Source organism: Takifugu rubripes, chromosome 1, assembly GCF_901000725.2.
Source record: "Takifugu rubripes chromosome 1, fTakRub1.2, whole genome shotgun sequence".
Classification (NCBI taxonomy): domain Eukaryota; kingdom Metazoa; phylum Chordata; class Actinopteri; order Tetraodontiformes; family Tetraodontidae; genus Takifugu; species Takifugu rubripes.
The window spans coordinates 20818189-20837507 of record NC_042285.1 but is presented as its reverse complement, the minus strand read 5'-3'; the positions used below and the strand labels follow the sequence as shown (position 1 = coordinate 20837507).

General features: G+C 42.9%; 3 protein-coding genes across 8 annotated transcripts; 2 read left to right on the top strand and 1 right to left on the bottom strand.

The window, feature by feature from the left end:
• The first annotated feature begins 20 nt into the window (after positions 1–20).
• tmem169b (transmembrane protein 169b) lies at positions 21–3073 on the top strand. Of its 5 annotated transcripts, none has more exons than XM_011610649.2 (3): positions 21–134; positions 709–1078; positions 1231–3073. In XM_011610649.2, exons 2-3 carry the CDS (start codon positions 811–813, stop codon positions 1860–1862), a joined length of 900 nt encoding a protein of 299 aa, XP_011608951.1. In that variant the 5' UTR covers positions 21–134; positions 709–810; the 3' UTR covers positions 1863–3073. The 5 variants fall into 5 exon arrangements, with proteins under 5 accessions (XP_011608951.1, XP_003962033.2, XP_029705312.1 ...); XM_003961984.3 differs by having other exon boundaries at positions 25–174; XM_029849452.1 differs by having other exon boundaries at positions 31–174; positions 770–1078.
• Positions 3074–3449: 376 nt separating this feature from the next.
• xrcc5 (X-ray repair complementing defective repair in Chinese hamster cells 5) lies at positions 3450–9746 on the top strand. The gene is made up of 21 exons (XM_003961983.3): positions 3450–3516; positions 3853–3966; positions 4035–4218; positions 4443–4491; positions 4584–4706; positions 5180–5359; positions 5516–5630; positions 5981–6119; positions 6194–6306; positions 6397–6459; positions 6541–6678; positions 6765–6855; positions 6957–7087; positions 7273–7469; positions 7688–7778; positions 7940–8009; positions 8137–8246; positions 8507–8603; positions 8948–9015; positions 9087–9161; positions 9347–9746. The coding sequence occupies exons 1-21, from the start codon at positions 3502–3504 to the stop codon at positions 9359–9361; spliced, it is 2178 nt and encodes a 725-aa protein (XP_003962032.2). The 5' UTR covers positions 3450–3501; the 3' UTR covers positions 9362–9746.
• LOC101062524 (collagen alpha-2(VI) chain-like) lies at positions 9689–18452 on the bottom strand. Of its 2 annotated transcripts, none has more exons than XM_011610636.2 (28): positions 18280–18452; positions 17238–17345; positions 15469–16076; positions 15355–15375; positions 15219–15284; positions 15069–15122; positions 14945–14989; positions 14833–14859; positions 14724–14750; positions 14590–14634; positions 14463–14516; positions 14293–14355; positions 13975–14037; positions 13820–13873; positions 13706–13741; positions 13552–13614; positions 13151–13213; positions 12829–12891; positions 12662–12724; positions 12537–12587; positions 12363–12461; positions 12047–12109; positions 11922–11957; positions 11787–11832; positions 11555–11707; positions 10709–11164; positions 10600–10638; positions 9689–10518 (listed from the first exon to the last, which is right to left on the bottom strand). In XM_011610636.2, the coding sequence occupies exons 2-28, from the start codon at positions 17338–17340 to the stop codon at positions 9917–9919; spliced, it is 3063 nt and encodes a 1020-aa protein (XP_011608938.2). In that variant the 5' UTR covers positions 17341–17345; positions 18280–18452; the 3' UTR covers positions 9689–9916. The 2 variants fall into 2 exon arrangements, with proteins under 2 accessions (XP_011608938.2, XP_011608933.2); XM_011610631.2 differs by having other exon boundaries at positions 17232–17345; positions 18280–18451.
• Positions 18453–19319: the final 867 nt, after the last annotated feature.

Below are 19319 nucleotides of genomic sequence, written 5' to 3'. Positions count from 1 at the left end.
GTAGCTGGTTAAAGGGGAGGGCTCGGCGCTATTCTGGAAATCCTCCTGCGCAGCGCATCTGTCTCGCTTCCCTATACTGCGCTCCCATGTGCAAATCGGTGAAATTTACCGATGTTTTCGCCTTGCACCGTCTGGTTAGTATTCCCATCTCATTCTCCGCCCGGTGTTTTTAAGGTGAGACCCAATGGAATTTGCGATTCTGTTTATTCTTGTGCGCCAGATGGAGTGTGCGGACAAAAGAGCCGACCTGGGTGGGATTTAAAAGGGAGGGGATCCGCTGCAAGAATAATGGCCGGCTTTGTCTGTTTCGCTACCTTTTATCATAATATTCACATTTCACAAATATCCATGTCGTGATTGTGCAGTTTGCTGCCAGTATTGCTGTAGGGGACAAGATGGTGAGCTCACAGCCGCTGCATTTAAAGGCATATATCGGCTTAACTGTGCAAGTATCTGTTCTCTTGAAAATTTAATACGAAACGCCAATGTCTAATGTGTGATTTGTTTGCTTGTTATGAGCTGCCATGCGAGAAAATATGAATAAGGAGAAGCAAGGCCAAAATCACTGTGCATAAAGCATTAGGTGCTACATTTTTGTGACTACAAGAAAATAAGCCTCATCTGTGTGTGTGTGTGTGTGTGTGTGTGTGTGTGTGTGTGTGTGTGTGTTTGTGTGTGTGTGTGTTTATCACTATCAATCAATTCTAGATCTGAAACTAGGATCTGATGGATGGAATGTTTTTGTCTCATGCTCAACTAAACTGAAAAGCAACAATCAGCCCAAGAGGAAAGGTTTACTGTATCAGCTGGATGATGGCACAGCCCGAAACTGAAGGAGAGGGTAGCCCTCAGATGATCTCCTTAAAATCGGACATATCTGGAAACCACGTGGACAATGGAGAAGTAGGACCCTCCATAAGGAGGAAGAGGAGGAAGAAGAGAGACCCCCGTCCAGAGTCCATTATTGTCTACCGCTCTGAAATGGAGAAGTCACCTGGAGAGGACCAGGGCGTAGAGGAAGGAGTGGAGAGGAGCACAGAAGAGGGAGACCAATTCCTCTGCACACCCACAGGCGAAGGTAGGACATATGAGATACTTTTGAAATCATGTTCTAACAAGCCTGGTTGACATCTGTGTGAGGCTTTAGGCCTCGGTTGCGGCGTTTAGACTTTAAATCCTCGCTTCAGCTTTTGTTATTTTCATTTTAAAGGCTTTTTTATCTTTTAACAGGAGACTGGAATCTTCCTCCAGACAGCCGCTACGTGACTCTTACAGGTACCATCACGCGAGGAAAGAAGAAGGGCCAGCTGGTGGACATTCACCTCACTATGACAGAGAAAGAACTCAGGGATCTGGCTAAGTCAAGGGAGCGTCTTGATGCAGAGTGTGAAGCAGGGCAAATGTCCAAACGTAAATGTAGTTTAGGCGTGTCCCAGGGACCACATGTCGTCCTGTGGAGCATCTCCTGCGTCCCCATGGTCTTCCTCCTGTCCTTCATCACTTCCTTTTACTATGGCACCCTCACCTGGTACAATGTATTCTTGGTGTACAATGAAGAACGGACGTTCTGGCATAAGATTACGATTTGCCCCTTCCTCATCATTTTCTACCCTGTGCTCATCATGCCCATGGCGTTGTCTCTGGCCCTGTACTCCGCTGTAGTGCAGGTGTCCTGGGCCTTCAGTGAGTGGTGGCAGGCTGTGAGAGACCTGGAGAAAGGCTTCTGTGGTTGGGCCTGTGGAAAGATGGGACTTGAGGACTGTTCACCCTACAGCGTTGTGGAACTGTTGGACTCCGACACTGTTTCCGGCACTTTGCAGAGCAAAGCTCCGAGCGAATTTGCACAGACGTCGTCGGTGTGAGGAGTAGTCAGGTGGGAATACACTTTGAGGGGGATGTACTGTAGACTAAGGTTAAACCGATGTGAATAAGTTATTAAACACTGCCAAAATTGAAGAAAAATCACAAACTGTGGCTTTAAAGGATGGATCCTTTAGCACTTTTGGGTAGGTATTGGTAAATGACTGAATCCTGCTGAAAATGTTGGCAAATCTGGTTATAGATGAATGCTTGAGGACAATAATCGTATATAGTGAGGCCTAATTGTTGACACAGGCTTCACTTCATCTGTAAATATGTAATTAATACACATCAACAGTTGAAAATACTGTATTTCAAAGACAAATACCTCGTTATTCATGACTTATCTGATTTGAAAGTGAGATCAGATAATTGCTGAACACTTACACCACTGAGAACAATATTGGCCCATGCTTGTTAAGCAGTTTTGTGTCAGCATTTAGGTTTTTTTTAAAGAAAATACAGCTGATATGGCCTCTTCCTCCAGCTGCCAACACATCTTTGTAATACCCTGTCGAAACTTAAACTCCATACACTTATCTCCCTGAAGAGAGAAATAATCAGTACATTTACACTTCTGTCACTACACAACTGTTGTTCACAATTTGGGCAGTTAAAATAGATTTTGATTGTCCTGTGAATATCCTCAACAGACTGATTATATTTACAGGAATGAACAAATGTGTCACTCAGTGTTAGCCTACACCCTGTGTATATTTCGTTTACCCCCAGGGCACCCAAGCAAGTTTATCCAGCTGTGATTCATAGCCATCGTTATAAAAATAAAAACTCAAATCAGATATTTCTGTAGTGAACCTGTTTTTATTATCTCTTATGCATTTTGGTTCTGTTAGTATTTTTCAGGACATCAGTAAACATACATGTTAAACTACTTCTGAATATGATTGCAGTCCACACAGTACAAAGTTAATTTAAATTTTCTCTTGCATTGTCGTGCAGGTATATGTTTGTTGATTTAATTTATTTTAATTATTCAAGTCTTGTACATTTGTTAGACATTGATGTAATTTGATATTTTGTACTCTGGCACTTTGAAGAAAAGACATTCCAAAAAAAAAAAAAAGATGGATAATATAATTGAAATGTTTAGCATTGGGCGGGTCAAGGAATTTAATATTGATTTCACACTTGAGAAGTATGTCATTTATTGTATTACATGTTTTAAAACTGCATAATAAAGAATTGCACAAATGTGTTGTTACATGACAATTTGAACTAACCGCAAGTACCGGTGTTACCTACATGGCTTGACCCCTGTAAAGTCTGTTTATACAGATAGTTGTGAATTTTTGATCTGATTATTTGCACCCTGGTGACAGGACACAGACATTAACTAACAAAATTACTGTAATGTTAATTAATTAACTAAGCTTAATATTTTCATTATTATAGCTGAAGATTTGTATTCATGACTGCAAATATAGACCAATGTGTAGGTGGACAACACAAGACTGAGGATGTTATACATTCAAAGTGCAATAATTCTAATAATAATAACAATTATATTATTATTGTTGCTGTTGTTGTTGTTATTATACTTGCGGAACACTTGTCATACACCTTGTTTCATCCCGGAGCCATAACAGAGGTACACCCGAGTTGTTGGACGAGGGAAATAAGATGGCAAGAGCCAGAGTAAGTACTTACATACTTGTCTTTCATTTTTATCATATATCCTTGTTTTCTGTGTTGTTGGATGATTTTATTTCAATTGATAATCAAAACATTATTTACGAGAAAAATTAACTCATCGAGTTTCGAATACATTTATTGACTTGCGATTTTCAACATGTTGGTGCGTGTTGACGTCTTAAAAATGAAACAGAACTGCTAAGATTATTAACAAACTAATAAAAAGTTTGATCAGGGTTACATTAAGCCACGCCAGAGCATCTTAAACGTGTCTTCCAGTCGTCCAGCACGATTCGAATACATTGGATCTTATTGAAATCTTGTGTTTGCTTTGTGCAGTCAGCATTAGTATTGTGCATGGATGTTGGATTTTCCATGTCCAATTCTGCCCCGGGTGAAGAGGCCCCTTTTGAAGATGCCAAAAAAATAATTCAGAAATTCGTCCAGCGTCAGGTAAAACTGTTGCAACCACTATAATTATAATTAATAATAATGTCTACAACGAGAATGTCGTTTGTTAGGTTTTTGCAGAGAGTAAGGATGAACTGGGTTTAGTTCTATTCGGAACGGACTCTACCAAAAATCCTCTGCACCAAGATGGCCAGTATGAGAACATCACTGTATTCCGTCAGCTCATGGTTCCTGACTTTGAACTTCTCGAGGAAATACAGAATCAGCTCCAACCAGAAAATCAGCAGGCTGATTGTATCCTTTTTTTAATTTGTGTTACAGTATTTAAACACAGAAATTTTAGCACACTAACCTAACTGCACCTTTATGCCCTCAGTTTTTTGAATGTTTATTTGAAGTTACAATGCAATGCATAGCAATGCATTTGTAATGGATGGCTGATGGATGATGACTTTGTGATTAATCTTTTAAAGTGTTTACAGAGTGTACATGTTAGCTCCTTAATTGTTGATTTACAGGGATGGATGCTCTTGTTGTCTCTATGGATCTCCTCCAAACAGAAATAAAGTACTGTATTACTTTTATTAACAGGACAAAAACCTTCGGTATTTAATTAGGGTACTATTGATTAACTCAAAGATGTTGGGGTTTCTTTTCAGAGGAAAGAAGTATGACCGTCTCAACATAGTCCTGCTGACCGACCTCAACATTCAGGCCAGCTCAGACCAACTGGATATTATTATTGAAAACCTAAAAAAGGCAGACATCACTCTCCAATTTTTGTAAGACACCAGTAACTAAAATGTTTTGGGTTGTTCTTTTAAACTAATGATACATTTCATTTACAGGCCCATAGATGGTTTCAATGTAACGCGCATTTTGTTAAAGGATTCTTGATCTCTATAAATTATTTTGACATGATTACAAAGGTGCAGTAAAATTAGCAAAGATAGCAATGTTAAAGTTGGCTGTTACATATTAAAAACAGCAAACCGTATAATTAGTATTGAAATTTAGGTTATACAATAGCTGTAAATTTGAGTTTGAGCATAAAAACAATGATTCTGTTACCTGTCTGCAACCACAAAAGTTCATAAAAGACAGTCAAAATGTTTTTTTTAACGTTTTTTAATGTTTCAAATGGCATGCGGGCTCCTTAAAGTCAAATCGGTCTTTAGAAAAAGTTCTTGTACTACTTGTAACTTCAATATAGAAAGCTAAATTTTTACAGTGTATTCTCCATCCTACATTTAAGTTTACCTTTTCCTGTGGGGGACAAAGAAGAGAGTGGAGGAGATGGACCAATAAGTGACCCTGGTCACCATGGTATGGGCAAAGGTTTGTCAAGGGAACAGAAAGAAGGCCTGGATATGATGAAGCACATCATGTTGAGCCTCGATGAAGATGATGGCCTGAGTCAAATTTACACCTTCAGGTTGGTGTCCATTTATTAACCAAGTTATGAAAAGGATTTCTTATGTATTACATATTTTCCTTCTCTGAGTTCTGGAAATATTTCTATATTCAAAGTAGTTACTTCTGTTGTTATATTGTTTTTCTTGGCTTGCTCTGTGCTCCACTCATGATGTAGGAATGCAATTGAGCAGCTGTGCATGTTCAAGCAAATTGAGAGGAGACCCATGGCCTGGCCCTGTCAGTTGACTGTTGGCAGCTGTTTATCCATCCGTATTGTTGGATACAAAGCAGTAGGTTAATTAGAAGTGCACCAAATGAACATATAGTACACCGTTTACTACAAACTTGTATCATAAAATGTACCTTACCTCGGTTGTTTAGCGCCCCCCTGTGGCCACAAAATATACTTTTTAAATGTACACAATTAAAAAACATCAGATTAGATTTTGATTGTTACCTACTTCCGTATACCATATGTAGTTGATAATAATTCTAGTTTTTTTTGCATTTACTTATGGTTTATATTACATCATCCTATAAAAATATTACCATTATAAATTGTCAACATACAGCTCCACAATCATCACAAAGCTTTTGCCAGTAAAGCTCATTTTCTAATCCACAAATACCTTTTTTCAAGGTCATGCAAGAGAAATTAAAGAAAACTTGGAAAACAGTTGATGCTCAAAGCAACCGGCAAGAAGATGTAAAAAGAGTAACAGTGTACTGTCTGGATGACGACAATGAGACAGAGGTACAAGTGGATGAAACAATCCAAGGTAAGACACCTATTGAACTGGAGGATTCATACTTTTGTACATCTTACATTTTAATTAAAACCCTTTTTTCTTAGGTTTTCGCTATGGTAGTGATATAGTTCCATTCTCCAAAGTGGATCAAGAGCAGATGAAATACAAGCATGATGGGAAGTGCTTTGCTGTTCTTGGCTTCACCAAACAGAACCTGGTACTGTATTTATGTTATGCAAATGGTCTTTTAGTAAAGCAAATTTCAATTTATGCAAACTTTAAACAGAGCTAAACCATCTGTCTCAAGGTGCAACGCCACCAGTTCATAGGAAATCAAGTCATAAAAATCTTCGCTGCCAAAGATGATGAGGTGAGAATAGGCAGCCTCTGCACGTTGTTGGTGAGTCCCTGGTGATGCTGACCTGTCGCTACTGCTCTTTCCTCTGAGCAGCATGCTGGGGTCGCCCTATCCGCTCTCATCAGAGCACTGCATGAGCTTCAGATGGTGGCCATTGTGCGTTATGCCTACGACCGGCGCTGCAACCCTCAAATAGGAGCAGCTTTCCCATGTGTTAAACAGCAATATGAGGTCTCATCTTGCTCTTCTGCTCAAACTGTAGTATTCAGTATAATGTGCCAGGTGGAACAGTCCAAATATGTCTCTCTTATCAATAGTGTCTGATGTATATCCAGCTGCCCTTCATGGAAGACCTTAGACAGTTTTCATTTCCTTCTCTTGAAAACAACAAGAAGATCACCCCCACAGGTACCATGTTTTTGCTTATCATTTTCAAGGTTGTCGATCTTAGTTCCAAGAACTGTCTGGTTAACCCTGTAAGGTTGTTTGCCTCCACCTGATTTCTCTAGATGCTCAGTTGACTGCTGTGGACAGTCTCATTGACTCCATGATGTTGGTGGAGGAAGGTGACGAAGAAAAGCCAAAGGACATTTTCAAGCCCCACCACATCCCCAACCCTGACTTCCAGAGACTTTTCCAGGTACTGGAGCTCAGTATGTATTCAAAGATTAAGCTGTGTCAGTCCTGTCTTGTGTTCTGTTGTGTCACATTACCCCAGGTAGAATTATGGCATAATAGAGCTCTCAGGTGCCCGATGACTACAGGTCACATCTGGTCTGTTCAGTTTCATCCTAGATTTCTCTCTCAATGCAAGCTGTCTTCCAGTGTCTGCATCATCGAGCAGTGAATCCCGGCACTCCTCTTCCCCCCATGGAGCCGTGGCTGAAGGCCATTCTTGAACGCCCTGATGTCATTAATGAACGTTGCCAAGCTCCACTAGAGGAGCTGAAGAGGGTGTTCCCACTCACAGAAGTGGAGAAGAAAAAGAATGTGAAAACCAGTGCTGAGATATTTGGCAAAGAGTAAGTTTGATTTAGAATGCAGCTTTGTCCATGACCATCACACTGCTGTTAGTCATGTGCAGAGAAATCTTCGTGTCTTAAATGTTCTCTTGATAAAAAGCATGTGGAGTGCTTTTATAAACTTGTCATGTGTTGTGTCTGGTATGTGTACAGAACAGTTTTGATTAGAAGAATAAACTATTTTCAGCATTTTCAGTCACACCCTTTGCCATTAACAGCTCTGGGGAACCAGATGGCAAGAAAGCAAAACTAGAAGAGGAGGAGGAGGAATATAATTTGGCAAACATCACTGAAGGAACTGTCACTTCGGTGAGATTTTAGAGAGGTGGAATCCATTATTGTCATCGAAACAATGATTTTATTTTGTTAAAAGCAGCTGTTTGGGGCAAAAAACAAACAAACCCTAGTTGCTTTTTGATCAGACATGCTTTAAAATTTCCAATAAACATATTTTTTAAACATTTACCCAGGTGGGAAGTGTGGAGCCGGCCCGAGATTTCCGTGTTCTGGTTAAGCAGAAGCGTATTCCATTTGGAGAGGGTGAGGTTCTCTTTTCCTCATCTTCCTTTTGTGTCTGTTTTGTTGAGTTTTATGAGTCCTGTTCAGCACTTGCTGTTGCATTTATTGTCTTTTGTCTTGGTTGTGGTGACCCTGTTGTCCTCCTCAGTCTGTCAGCAGCTCATTCAAAGGATTGAGCAGTTGCTTAGCAACAGGAACACGCAGTACTACATGAAAAGCATCACCGGTATCCAAGCTTTTAGAGAACAGTCAGTAAAGGTAACCCATTCCTTTACACTCCCATGTAGGCAAGCTGGTGTGAGGTGGCTGTGTGAAGTCATGTTGAGATAATAGACCACAGAAAGTTGTTTTGAATTTACCATGGAGACTGTGAGTCAGCTTTGGAAGATTTAAAAAAAACCAAAAAAACAAATCTGGTTCTTTTCTCGAAACTGGATCTCACTTCTTCCCGATTTCAGTGTCTAAATGTTGACCTCAAAAATGAAGAGAAACGGAATTTATAGTTGTTTTTCTTTCAGCTGGCGAACGCAGATCTGTACAATAACTACCTGCAGTCGCTGAAAGGAAGCATCACAAACAGGCAACTGGAAGTCTTCTGGGACCTGCTCAGTCAAGGTATGTTAAAGTTTATATCTGCAGTCTAGATGCAACGTGCAGAATAGGACACATCCCAAGAGGTCAGCAGAATGAATGTGGATTTCCTCAAACCGATTCTGCACAATAAAGACACATACATACTCTAGTGTGGGAGCAACCCAACAGTATAAAGAAAAGTATGCAGCAAGAGGAGGCCAACATACCCCTTGAGGACAGCTCGCAACGCTGAGTCAGAGCTTTACAATGTTAAAATCAGTCCTCCTGAGATCAGATTATGCTTGTGCGTAATTGAATGCAGAACAAAGCAGCTGATTGATGTTTCACTGAACTGTTGCCAAGTCACTTTTTACCATGATTCATAGATGGTTTGACACTGATCAGCAAGGACGAGGTTGAATCAAGTGCAATATCCCGAGCCGAAGCCAATCAGGTAACCTAGAGGAAGGAAGCCTTTTTATTTGATCCTGAGTCTGTTACCTACCGACATGTTCTGTCTACTAGTTTCTGGTTGCTGAGGAGAAGAAAGAGGAAGTAGCCCCACCACCAGTTGAAGACATTGGAGATGTTGATGACTTGGTATGTTTCTAGGATTTATATACGTGTCTACATGCACGAGTGTGTGAAAGAGACAGAAAGTAAATGGATGTGCCCTACTTCTTGCACAATGTTTAAGTGCGAGTGATTGATAACGTGCATGACCTCCTGAGATCTTTCATGCTGACTCCCTGGTCTTTGATCCTGTTTTGTCTCTTCCTCTGCAGCTGGATATGATGTAGGAAAGGAGGTGGTGAGAGCGCAAAGACGTGAGAAGAATTTAGCCATGGAGCACATCCAGAATCCATCCAAAATCAGCTCATCCGTCCTCCTATCTACCCCCCCGCTTGGAGACGACTGACTTGACACGCACTGCATAGTTGCTGACAGGCTTTGTCGATGTCTGACTACATTTGGTAAAGTTTAATCATTTTGTCAAGAATTCAACAGCACTGATTGTGGAGGTTTAGGTTTTTTCTTTGCCTTGTTTGTTAAAATACTGTTAATTTTTTTTTACAAAATTTGAGGATTTTATGTGATTTTCATTCAACTCAAAGAAGAGACTGTACCAAGGTGTCCAACAGACTGTAGGTTTATTGTCTGCAATCAGTAAATCTCGCTAGTGGAAGAGTGGTCTTGTTTGTTTTTGTGTAACCACACAGAGCAATATAGTGTTACTGACATCTGATGTAATATCGTTTGTAAATTGTACAGTGCACAGTAGAATTATAGTAATCCAGTATGTCCTGTATAAAAGCAATGGCACCAGTTGCTGTTCACATCTGTGTGGTGTGTCTTCAGCATACCCACTGGATGAACCGGTCGAACAAAGCTGACTGAGACAGATCGGAGAAGTCTTTTGTTTTGAAGATGGCATCCTGGTCGCCCATGGCCAGCTTGATTAAGACCTCTTCGTCGACATCATTTCCTGTGGCTATCACGGTGGGGACAACCTGTGCCCCGCGCATGGCGCTGACGGCCTCCTCCAGGTTTCTGCTGTCAGTGAAGCCGTCAGTGATGAAAACAAAAGAAATCTCCACGTTGCGTCTCGTCTTGCGAGTCGGTCCCTTTCCCAAGATTTTGTCAATGGTGTGGAAGATTGCAGGCCCGACGCTTGAAGAAGAATCTAAATAACGCAACAGGGCCGTCCCCTCAGAGATGGCGGTGCGGTTGTGTGTCAGTGGGAAGGCCACTTGGGTCTCATCCTCCTTCCCAAACTCTACCAGCGCCAAGCGGGCACGCTTACGATCAGTCCTGCTGTTTGCTAATACCAGTCTGTCCGAAACCTCCTGCACAAACTCGAGGATGTACCGGTGGTTATTCAGCCCAAGGCGCTCCGAACCATCAAGTAGGAATACCAAATCCACCGGCCGCTCGACGCACGAAGCTACGTGTGGTTCTGAAATGAGAAACGGGTTACTGCACAGGTACAACGGTACCGCTGTGAGACTGGGTAGAGATACAGCTCAATAAAACCTACCCTGTTTGCAGGGGAGATCCGGACAAACGATCTCTGGTTCTGGAGGTTAAATAAAGCACTGGTTAGTCCATCAGTTCAGATCTGAACGGGCATGCCGGTACCGTCTTACCAGGACACAGGACGGTCTCCATCATCTCTATGAAGTCTTCAGCCACCAAGTCGCTGTAATGCCTCATCGCAGTCACGCGTTCCTTCTTGTTGCACGCAATGGACCCCAAGATTTCATCATCCTGCTGCTTCTTAAACATGTCGCCCACCCCGATGGCGTTCACCACCACGTTGGTGTCTTCACACAGGTACTTGAGCAGGTCTTCATCGTCCCGCGGGTCAAACCGCCCGTCGGTGATCACCACCACAGAGACCTTGGCTCGGGCTCTCTTGCTGTTTCTGATGAGATTATCATAGGCAAACTTAAGGGCCGAAGGCGTGAACGTCCCCCCGGCGATCCACTGCAGCCTCTTCACCGCCGCTTTGAAGGCAGACATGGAATTTATGTTGGGGTCATCGAGCCGAACGGCCTCAAAGGTCCCGTTGTGACTGAACTGCACGACTCCAGCTCGTGTTCCTAAAAAAGGCAAAGTAAATGTTCAAATTTAGGGCAGTTTTTATTTGTTGCCACACTTTAGAGAAAAGTGCGCGCAAGTGTTGTAAAATATAGAGAAATCCTGGAGGACGGATGCAACAGCTAAATAATTTTATCACATCCTGGTGGTTAAGTGTTGTGTCAAAAAGTAGGGTTAACTGGAAACAGGGCTGCCTCAAAGCGACAGTGCTGATGAATAGTGCCATCCGCAAATGGATTCCTGTCCAAATATTTACATCCAACTGTATATTCAACAAGCGATTTACAAGTTAAATCTTTAGAAATGTTTAATCCTCTCTGGCAGAGTATAGTTCTTGTCATCAGTGCTGTGTCTGTGGAAGGATTTGCAGGGAAGTCTGAACTCCACTGTACCCGTTGTTGCCATCGGGTCAATGGCCATAGATCCCAGCCTGTTGATAGTGTTGATAACAAAGTTCTTTTCCAGGGTAAAGTTTGTCAGGCCGACGCTCTCCGAGCTATCAATTACAAATACGATATCCAGAGCTCCGCAGTGCTTCTCGCAATCTGAGAGAAAGGACAAAAACGGGTTCAGCGTGTTCAAAAACACAGGAAAAGCTGCGTCTGATCTGTGATATTCGCTCACCACAGCAACCACACGTCTCCCTCATGTATGTCATGACATCACATTCCTGCAGTGACACGTACAGCGCCACTCAATGCAGCCAAGGAAACATAATTATTTGAGTATTAAAACTTCTGCTTTTGAAAGATGACTCACCGTGAGCCCGGGGTCCCCCACGGGTCCTGGTTCCCCCTGAAAACGCACACGCGAAACAATGAAACCGGATCTCAAATATCCAAGTGTGGTCAACACATTATGTGAGCAGTGGTGCTGCAGCTTACATCAGGTCCTGGATCCCCTCTGGGACCTCTCCCTCCCGGCCCTCCCAGCTCACCAGGTTCCCCCTACGCAGAAAAGATGTTTTTCTATTAAGTCGCTCCTTTTGTTAGTATTTTTTCTTTTTACAGGCTGTTTTTACTGTAGACCTACTGTCGAAAAAAAAGAAAATGATTATATTTCTGTTTACCGTGCAGCGACGATTACAACGATGGATCATTTTGTGCTTTCAAAAAAGTCATTTTTCAAGCAGATAGTGTGCATTTCTCCACTTTAAACTCGCACATCTGTTTGGATATGAAGCAGTTAGATTAATCGTACAGGCTCTCCTGGGGTTCCTTTATCTCCAGGTTCTCCTTTGGCCCCGCACTCCCCTCTGCTCCCCCTGGGTCCTCTTCTCCCTGGGTCCCCTCTGTCCCCCTGCGGAACCACAGCCGCTGCAGTCACACGTGTGCCAACATGGTGAAGTTACTGAGATCTGAAGAGAAATCATACCGTCGGTCCTCTGGCTCCAGGATAGTTAAATCCAGCTCTTCCGTGGTCTCCCTTTGGAAGAAAAGTAAAGAAAATGCAGTTGCTACACATTCAGTGTTGAAGTTGATCGCATTACTGGACAGAACCTTTGGTCCAGGGGGTCCGGGGTCTCCCCTTAATCCAGAATCTCCAAGGGTTCCTGCAGTGCCCTGCGAGCACAAGTGTGACTTTAAAAGAGCGTCCTGTCCGCTGTGCAAAGACCTTGATAGGAGAGTTTTCACCATGGATGGTTTGGATCTTAAAAGCAACACACATTTGCTCCAGGGTCCCCTGCTTCTCCTGGCTGACCCCTCGGACCTGGAAGCCCCTGGGCTCCCTGCAGGACAGAGAGTAACAGAGAAACGGTGTTTCACACACTCACAGACATCAAATTGAATTTACTGATGTGAATTTGGCAGAACACTGAACAGCCAGACAGATAAAAACAGCGCTTCTCCAGGAAGTGGTCTTTATAGGATAAGACTCAGCTTTTAATGTTTTGGCAGGACAGGCAGTAAATACGCCCCAACAACAGGTTTGAAAGGATCATGTGAGTTCTTTTCAAGCTGAATCCTCCCACGGAGAGGCTGCCTCACCTTTGTACCCTTGAGTCCAGCTAACCCAGGCTGACCTCTGCCTCCCACGGAGCCTCGTTCCCCCTTAAAGAAATAAAGGAGCATGTCAGGACTCAGAGGTCCATTAACACACGTAGGTGGATCTGAAATACTGTAACAGCAAACTGAGTGATTATGCTATACAAACAGGGACAAGTGTCTTCTGGTCCATTTTTGGATCAGAACAGAAGAGTAATCCTTCCGTGTCACACTTCGATACAGAGTTGAGTCATATTTTAGAAAGAGATTTGCTTTTGTCATTCATAAACGTCAGCTGCTCTCAGTAAAACAACCCCACTTTTTATACATATATGTATAAGAAAACTTGAAATAATGTGTCTAAGCTTCAGTTTCTGTTCCGGCTTATTGAGTGCTGAGTTTACTTTGGCTCCTCTGGGTCCCCGAGGTCCTGGTGTTCCCTTTTTTCCAGCATTTCCTCTCCTTCCCTAGTAACAGTCAATGAGATAATAACACATGGGCAAAATTCCAAAAATGACAACCATTTTTTAAAGTGCTAATACAAATTCTCTGAAATACCCTCTCGCCGTCTGCTCCAGCCAATCCAGGAGACCCCTGTTAACAGAGCTTTATCTCAGAATCATCACCGATACTCATTTAGAATTAAATGAAGAAAAAAAAAAGGGAAAGAACCTTATCTCCTTTTACTCCCTCGGGGCCTGGACTTCCAGGATATCCAGTTTCACCCTAAGAAACCGAGATTAATTTATTATATGTAGTGACATTACTCCTGATTATTTATTTTCACAAACTTTGCTTTTGTCTTTCACTGTTAATGCAAAGTTTACCTTTGCGCCCGTATCACCTAGAGAACCAGGGGGGCCAGACTTTCCGGGGTAGCCCGAGTCACCCTAGACAGACACAGACGGATGGACAGAGACAGACAGACAGACGTGTTTACGTAATAGTATATAGCTCATGAAAATATACATGCATGACAGTTAAAGTTGAGACTGGTAATGCTGCACGTTTAATCTTCTGCTTTTCCCTCAGGATAAACTAGTAATACGGTTTGACCTGAAGGGCCATAATGTTCGTTTCTGAGCTTTAAGGCTAATGTTGGCGTTCAGGACGGAGACTCACATTATCCGACATTTCACACAGACCTTTTTTCCTGCCTCACCAGGCGCACCGGTTTCACCGACATCTCCAGCAAATCCATTTGGTCCCTTTTAGAGACAAAAATAATGGGGTTCGAGCCGTTAACCACGCGCAGGATTGTGATTAAAGCTGATGCCCAGATGTGGCCGAGCCACGGTCACTTAAGAGGACTTACTTTGTCACCTGGATCTCCTTTGCAACCAGGCGTCCCGATTCGCCCCATTTTACCCTGGAGAGTTCCAACAGAGGGTTAAAACTGCTGAGTCGCAGCACGCTACCCACACTGGTGAATGAAGACTCACCTTCTGACCATCTACTCCTTCCCTGCCCGGTGTCCCAGCTGCACCCTGAGTGTTTGGATGTCAACAAGTACTATGTGATTGCAGTCGGATTCATTAAAAACAATTAAAAACATATAAATTAAAGAGCTATTGACCTTCGTTCCAGTGGCTCCAATTTCCCCCTGTTCAGAAGAAGTGAAATCATTTGCTTTAGCAGCATTAGTGAAGAACCCGAAAGTGCGAAGATACGGAGTCACCTCTCACCTTGTCCCCTCTCAACCCAACGGCTCCCTGCATCACAGGAGAAAACACACGTTCAGGGTTTGAAATTAAAAAAACTGCGCGATGGCAACAGCGTGCATGATCGTCCGCAAACCTTTGGACCGGGACGCCCAATTGGACCTTCAATGCCAGGGTCTCCCTGAAACACAAAAGGCCTCCATCACTGCAAAGTTTCTTTTGAAAGATTAGTTTTATGAATGCTTTAATTGTACACCTACCCGTTTCCCCTTTACACCTTTGGCTCCAGCTGTACCTCTGTCCCCTTTGACACCCTAGAAATAAGACTAGAACTCAGTACAGCGCTCCTGTACACACACAGGTCCAGATTATTTCCAGATTTGGTAAGATTCTGTCTCTTTGATGCTTACTTTAGGACCAGCAAGTCCTTTTGGTCCAGGGACGCCTGGAGTCTCCAAACATTTCTGTTGATAACACTGAAGAACAACGCAATATTACAATATCCGTCTCTGTTATAACGATGTTATTACAGCGTATTTCTCGCACCTGTAAGAAGGCTTGATGTTTCTGAGAAAAGGGGGGAAAAAATATCGTGAGCGAAAGGAGTTTGAGAATGTTGGGAGAACAGGATGTAGTGTGAACGCTACAGTTTCAGATCACCATGGCTTTAATGATTCGATCGATGGACTCGGTCTTGATTGACGGTCGCCCGTCCACGATGTCCACAGCCAGGTAGTCATCGCGGTAAAGTTCGGCCGGAGAGCTGGCGATCTCCCTCATCCCCAACTCATCGATCTTCCTGGATGCCGCCACGGAGAAAATATGAATGCCTTGCTCTCTGGCCTTCTCCGCCATGGCCTTGATCCCTCCACATGGACTTCCTGTCACGTGGCCGTCGGTGATAACCACCGCAAAATGGACCGCCTTCGTGTCCGAGTAGTCGTTTGTCATTTCGAAGGTCATGTTCTTGATGGCGCAGTCGGTGAAGGTGCCCTTTCCTTTGTATCGGACCTTGCCCAGGTTCCTGAGGAAGTTCTGCCTGTTTGTGACCTGGCTGAAGACCCAGTTGGTCTGGGAGAAGTTCAGACCACCTATGGACCAGCGGATCTGGATGTGACCCTTGTATTCCTCATCAGACAGCTTCTGGACAAAGGTCCTGGTGAACTCCTTGATGCTCTGCACCAGACTCCCAGGCGGAGACTCCTGCAGGGCGATGGTCTCTGACGTGTCGATGGTGAAGAACACCTTGATGGGGCAGTTGATGATGTCTGAGGGAGGAGTGATGGCAAAAGTTTAAAAAAAATCTAGGCAGAATGTAGATCTCACCCACTTATTATATTCTATATGCTCCTCCTGTTTTACTTTATTGTGCGGTTTTATTTAAAAGTGACATATCAGGGAAAACAAATCAAATTTATTTAGAGCCCAAGAATCACAAACATCCAGATGGCATTTCTTTTTTATTGTTTATACTGAAAATGACGACTTTGATGTGATTCCTACATATTTGATATCTGGTTAAATAAAAGTTGCTGGAGCAGCTGACACTGAGTGGGACGTGCTGCACACACAGGGAATGGTTCCCGGCTGCAGCAGCACTCATTGCACAACCTTCAAGAGTAGAGTAAAGTTGCAGAAGTATTTTGTTTTTGTGATCTCTGATCAGTGTGTTCTGTTGTGTGCAGCTGTGTTGTTCACTTTCCACCAGAGTGCAGAAATAGAAATTAGGCTGACAAAGGAGTTCTGTCCAAATGACCACTGAAGAAAGGACCCGTTATTGAGGATTTATCCCCCAGTTCCTGCTTACTTTGAGTCCTCAATCAAAAACTTGTCCCGTGAGATTTCATTTATTTTTAGCCAATTAGAAGAGAAGAAGTAGGTGGTTGTTTCCAGAGGAGAAGCATCCAAATGCGTAGGAAGAAGAGGAAGCTGCAGGAAGTCGGTCGGTCCTTTTAAAATCATTTGAAAGTTGAACACCAACCGTGGAATATTGTGCCCAGGATATAAAAAAGACATTTAAAATGTAATAACGAAAAATGAAACCGTGTGTGTGTGTGTGTGTATGTGTGTGTTTGTGTGGGTGGTCTGGCATGTGAGATGTGCCACCACCTAGTGGTAAAAAACAAACTGCAAGAACTGCTTACTTGTTTATGGGTTGTTGTTTTTTTTAATTAAATAAAGTCCATAAATCCATTCGTGCTGGTAGGAACATGACGGAGTGATTCAAGGACCCACAGAGGGGAGGCCTGAGTTATTATTGTTTTAAATACCTTAATCGTGAATGTTGAAATGGGCCAGAACACAAAGACAACAATAAATGTTGTACTTCCACTGAGGGATCTGAGCACATTGATTTATTGGAACACGTCCTCTGGTATTAAATGGAAATATAGAATAAGACAAGTAAAATGAAAGCGACTCACTCTTACAATGCTGAGGAGTCGGTACCGGCCTGGGTCCATAAGCGTTATCGCGCTGAGCGGCTGCAGCCTGGAGCGTGCACAAAATGAGGAACCCTGTAATGAATGCCATGTTTCCTGGAGAAATGAAGCGGAGGAATCAAAAATGATCAGCTCAGTTGTTGAGGACAAGTAGTGTTCCTTTAAATTCAGGAGATATCCAGGAAATAGTCCTTATCTGGCTGGGACTTCACAGGAGACGTCTCTACGGAGCTTAGGAATGTTTAGGAATGTTTTAAAAAGTGTAACCATGGTATGGAAGTACAGAATTCACCTTCCGAATGAGCCATTGGGAAATCTGATCCGAAACTATTTCTAAACTATTTCAAATTAAAAAATGAAGAAGCCAGCATCTGCAAAGACTAAAGGCAGGAGGGGTGAATAAAGGTGAAGGTGTAAATGCAGCGTCCTCCTCCTCGTTTCCCCTTTTTATTTCTCTTACAAATCGAATGCCGAGTAATGAATTTTTTTTTTTTACCAACTCCAACTCCTTAATGTCAGAGTGTAAACAGAGTTTGATGTGGAAATTCCATGAAATATGCACAGAGTGAAGCATTTAGTTGTCCGAGAGTTGTCTGATAATTATAATCCCAGACGCTTTTGTTGTGAAGGCACCAAATGGCCACAATTCCTGCAACACTGCACCTAAAAGCATAAATAAAGTAAAACCGAGACACAAACCCCCTTTTGGAACTGTTTGGTAAAGAAGAAACGTCTTCTGTGGAGCAGAATATTTAGGCAGCCTCATTAGTGAGCTGAGGTTGATTTATCTTTATGTCAAAAAGACCTACAGTATAGTAAATTTCCAGCTTCCATAAGGATAAAAGAATCTCAAAAAGAAGACTCTGGCTGCAGAACAAACGTTTTTAATCACCAACTATGATATTTTTGCTATTTTTGCTCAGTTCCACCCAAACCACCTGTCGGGGACAAACACTCGGGACCTCAATTGCCTTCTCGGCGTTTCCAAACGTCATAAAGTGTTTTTGCTGATAAAATCAAGTGGACTCACCGCGGAGCCTGTGGAGAAGAACGTAAAAAAAGCCCGAAGCTGCAGGAAATTCAACCAATTTCCACAAAGTTCAAGCTACAGACGAACATCTCTGTCTGAAAACACCCTCATCAGAGAGCCCACTCCGGCTGAGCTCTGTCGAGGATCCGCCCGGTTGAAACCGACTCGGCGGAGGCGCACGCACGTACGCACGCACGACCGGAATTTCATCCGCGATCCGAAGTTTTTTTGGCTTTGTAAACACAACATGTGCAGTCAAAAGAGACAAGATCCAGAGACGACACTATAATTTAATTCCGCTAGAAAATAAATATATATACAAAAGTGCAACATGAATCAAGGCTATTTGGCGCCTCTGGGGCCCCCTCCATCTCCTCCACATCCTTACAAGGAGAGAGCTTCACGCACTCCTACACAGTTCATGCTCCACTACTATAGCCTGCGCTCGCAGATGAGCCTGCATGTTGGGATGGAACTTTAAAATTGGGTAATTATGAGATCAAATCGAACATCCCTGCACGTGTTTGCACTATCAATCAGGAGTGAAGTCACATCTTCCTGAAGAAAGCCCGCATGGGGATCCCTGGGGTCTGAAAAGCATCCATATTGCGCTCCAGGAGCTGGTCTCTTCTGCTCCAGTGCATGAGTCCAGTCATACCAAGCCAGTGACGGTGAGGTGTGGCCATGTGCTGCTTCTCATTCTAAAAAGCTGCTTGTTTCTGCAAATCAAATGTTTTTCTGTGAATCCAGCCGCGTGATTTTGTGGATGGGGGAGTGATTTGTCAATAGAGGTATAAAAAGAGAATCCAATAAGTTTAAAATAAAGGCTGGATTCTGCAGCCAGATTTAAATATTTTCACAAAACCACACAGTCTTTTTGAATGGTAGCATGGGCTTCGGTCTTTACTGCCATGAGACATAAAATCTATTTTTCATTGTCTCCTGAAGGACGTTTTTCCTCTCAGCTGCTGGAGATAAATAATTACACATGACCTGACTGTCTTTTCATGCCTCCCTGATTTCTTTTTCCCAGTAAATCA